This window comes from Trichechus manatus, unplaced genomic scaffold (genome assembly GCF_000243295.1).
Source record: "Trichechus manatus latirostris isolate Lorelei unplaced genomic scaffold, TriManLat1.0 scaffold00045, whole genome shotgun sequence".
Classification (NCBI taxonomy): Eukaryota; Metazoa; Chordata; class Mammalia; order Sirenia; family Trichechidae; genus Trichechus; species Trichechus manatus.
This window is the reverse complement of record NW_004443981.1, coordinates 17085157-17088309: the sequence shown is the minus strand read 5'-3', so window position 1 is coordinate 17088309 and position 3153 is coordinate 17085157. Positions and strand designations below refer to the sequence as shown.

The following is a 3153-nucleotide window of genomic DNA, read 5'->3' as shown; positions in this document are numbered from 1 at the left end:
CTGCCAGGGGGCGGGTGTGAGTCTGCCAGGGGGTGGGTGTGAGCCTGCCAGGGGGCGGGTGTGAGTCTGCCAGGGGGCGGCTGTGAGTCTGCCAGGGGGCGGCTGTGAGTCTGCCAGGACGCCGGGAGAGTCCGGCTCTCCAAGGTGACAGGACAAGACACTCCACCGAGGTGCCGGGGCTCGGGCGCGGCCTCCCACCTCCTGGACCCACGCGGGCCACTTCCTCCTCTGGTGGAGCCTCCCCTCCCTCGGGCACAGCACCCCACGGCTGGGTCAGCATGCCCGAGCTTATCCCCAGCTGACCACCGGGAAGCCCTCTGAGGCGCAGAAACCTTGGGTGCGGAACAGAAGCTGCCAGCAGCAGCAAGGCCCTGCCATGAGCCCGAGCCGGGGCCCGGCCTGTGCGGTGAGCAGGGGGCCATGGGGGCCCAGGGGACTGGGGAAGGGGGTGAGCCCGGCCTGGCACTGGGGAGAAGCACCCAGTGACACCCGCAGACCCGGGGAGGCCAAGGGAGGACAGCAGGCAAGTGCCCCAGGTAGTCAGAGCCATGGGAGGGAGAGACGAATCGGAGGCCCCAGACGAGCCCCAGGTCCACCAGGGACTGCCGTGGCCTGCAGCTCCCACCACCTGCCCTGGCCGCCACAGGGGCCAGGCAGCAGCACCAGGGCAAAGTCCACTCCAAAGCCAGAGCGCCCTTGGGCAGCAGAGCCCCTCCTCTCTCTGGCTACCCAGGGTGGTAAGGTGGCCCGTGAGCACTGACAGGCGCGAAAAAGCCTGTCCCAAACTGCCCTCTGCTTTGGGGCCTTTAACCCCGATACGGGCCTTCTGGGGCACAGAGCCAGCAAAGGCCTGGCGTGTGTAAGGACAATCCAGACCCAGTGCCATGAAGCCGATTCCGGCTCATAACGATCCTATAGGACACAGTAGGACTGCCCATGGGGGTTCTAAAGCTGCAATCTTCACGGAAGCCCACCGCCACATCTTTCTCCCAAGGAGATGCGGGTGGTTTCAAACCACCAACCTTTCAGTTAGCTGCCGAGAGCTTTACCCACTGCACCACCGGGGCTCCTTCTAAAGACAATACAGATGGAAAAGAACAGGTTTCCATTCTCCCTTTCGAAAGTAAGGGAAAAAGCTTTCGGAATTCACTTTCAATAACTTGTAACGGTAAAAATCTTTCTTTGTTTTACTAAAAAGTATGTAAATCTAAGACGTCCCAGCAGCCAGCTCTTGAAATGTAACTCCAGGTCCCCTATCTCTGGAGGCCCAGGCCCCAAACAGCAAATCTCCCGCCAGACAGAAAGATACTGAAAACTCAGCAATGTTATCTTGAAAACAAGGTGGTGTCCTCTCAGCTCTGTAACGGTCGGACCCCCTTCTGTCTCGGCAGTCTAGTCAGAGATTGGCTGGGACGCATCCCATTCTGATCGAACGTTTATTCCATCATAAAAGCTGTCTTCCTCTTCTATATTTATGGGAGTTATCTGGGTTAGGAGTAGATTTTGTTTATAATAACTTTTCCCCAACACCCGCCTGGGCAGTGGACGTGGACGGGTCTGTGGGCCGGCCCCACCCCGAGCAGGCTGCAGGCCCTCTCACCTGGCTGCAGCAGAGAGGCTGCAGGCCTGCACCCCCGACCAGACCCTAGAAGGGCCTGGAGCGCGCGTGCCAGGGGCGGAGGCCAGGCCGGGACCCGCCCGCTGGCCCAGCCAGAGCACACAGGCCCCAGACGCCCAGGGTCTCGCCCACCCCCGCCCCACACAGCACTATATTTAGATCCATGGGAACACTGGACTTCTCAGGAATTCCTTCACAAGGTCTGAAGATCAGGAGGGCGGGCTTCCTCTGGAGACCCCCACCTTAGCGTGCTGCAAACTTCCAGGCACATTGTTCCTGGAAACAATGGTCCTCGTGCCTTCCAAGCCCACTGGCTGCTGAACCAGCAGCACCCCTGCCCCTGCAGACACTCTGCCCCCTGTGGCTGCAACCTGGGGACCCATTCCCGGGGTGCAGCAATGGATTTCCCACACGGCTGGTGGGTCCAGGATCTACCCGGGATGTGGAGGGATGCTGGGAGCAGGGCAGGCAGAGGCCGGCCCACCCTGGCACCCTCCAGGCCCTGGGGCCCAGGTGTGCAATTTCCCAACACCTGGCTGGGGGCCCAGGTTCCCCAAGGGTGACAACACACCATGTAACCTCTCCCTTGCTGGCAGGGCAGGGGCTGTCCCACCCTGGGTGGAGTCGCAGTCTCCCTCATCCCTCCTTCCCTCTAAACACAGATGTGGTTCCAGCTGTGGGGCATCTGGGCTCCAGCGAGAAACTCCCGTCCAACCCCCCCTCGCACGCTACCGCAGGACCCCCTTTGGAAAACCTGCCACGCCTCACACACATCGGTGTTACAGCTGGGAAACTGAGGCTCAGAGCCAGAGGGCCTGGCCAAAAGCACTTGATGGCCAAGCAGCAGAGAAGGCAGGACTGGAATCACGGCTTCCTGGGCGCCAGGAGGCCCTGCCCGGATGGTTCACCAAGGAGGGGCCGCTTACCCGGAGGGGTGTCCCGGGCCCGCTGACCAGCTTCCACGCCTGTCGCTTGAGCTCGGCGAGCTTGGTGTGACAGTGGCGGCACCAACCGCCTCCACCGTCCGAGTGGCCCTGCTCGACGCCGGCCCCGGCGCCCTCCGGTGCAGGGCGGCTGCCACATGGGTCCTGGTCGGGGCCGGCCGGCAGCCTCTTGAGAGGGGACACCTCCAGCAACGGCAGCGGCTCCTGAGCCCGGCCGCTCTCGGCTACCTGCGGGAGGTGGGGCGAAAGCGGAAAAGGAACTGTGAGCCTGTGCTGCCATTCGGCGACCCGTGCCTGCCAGCCCCAGAGTGACGCACTCGCCAAAGTTGGGGGCGCCGGGCCAGGCCTGCCACCCACCGTCTCCCTCCAGCCGGGAAGGTCCTGGCTCCGGGTCCCTCCCAGCAGGAGGCCAAGCCCCCTGCGCCCCGCTCCAAGCCCGCCCCGCAGGGAGCGCCGCGCACTTCGCGAGCATCCTGGCTCCCGGCGGCCGGACTCGCGCCCTTAACCACCCCGCACCCGCGCCCCGCGCCCAACTGCGCGTACCCCGGGCTGCGCCGCGCACAGAGGGGCGCCGCGGCCACCCATGGCGGG

At 64.0% G+C, this 3153-nt stretch overlaps 1 protein-coding gene across 1 annotated transcript in view; it reads right to left on the bottom strand.

Annotated features, from left to right (window-relative positions):
- The window catches only part of KIF26A (kinesin family member 26A), a 42095-nt gene extending 38948 nt beyond the window's left edge, over nt 1–3147 (bottom strand). The window contains exons 1-2 of the mRNA XM_004376803.1: nt 3106–3147; nt 2545–2790 (exon numbers count right to left, since the gene is read on the bottom strand). Coding sequence (XP_004376860.1) covers nt 2545–2790; nt 3106–3147 — 288 coding nt within the window. The remainder of the gene's footprint in view (nt 1–2544; nt 2791–3105) is intronic.
- Nucleotides 3148–3153: the final 6 nt, after the last annotated feature.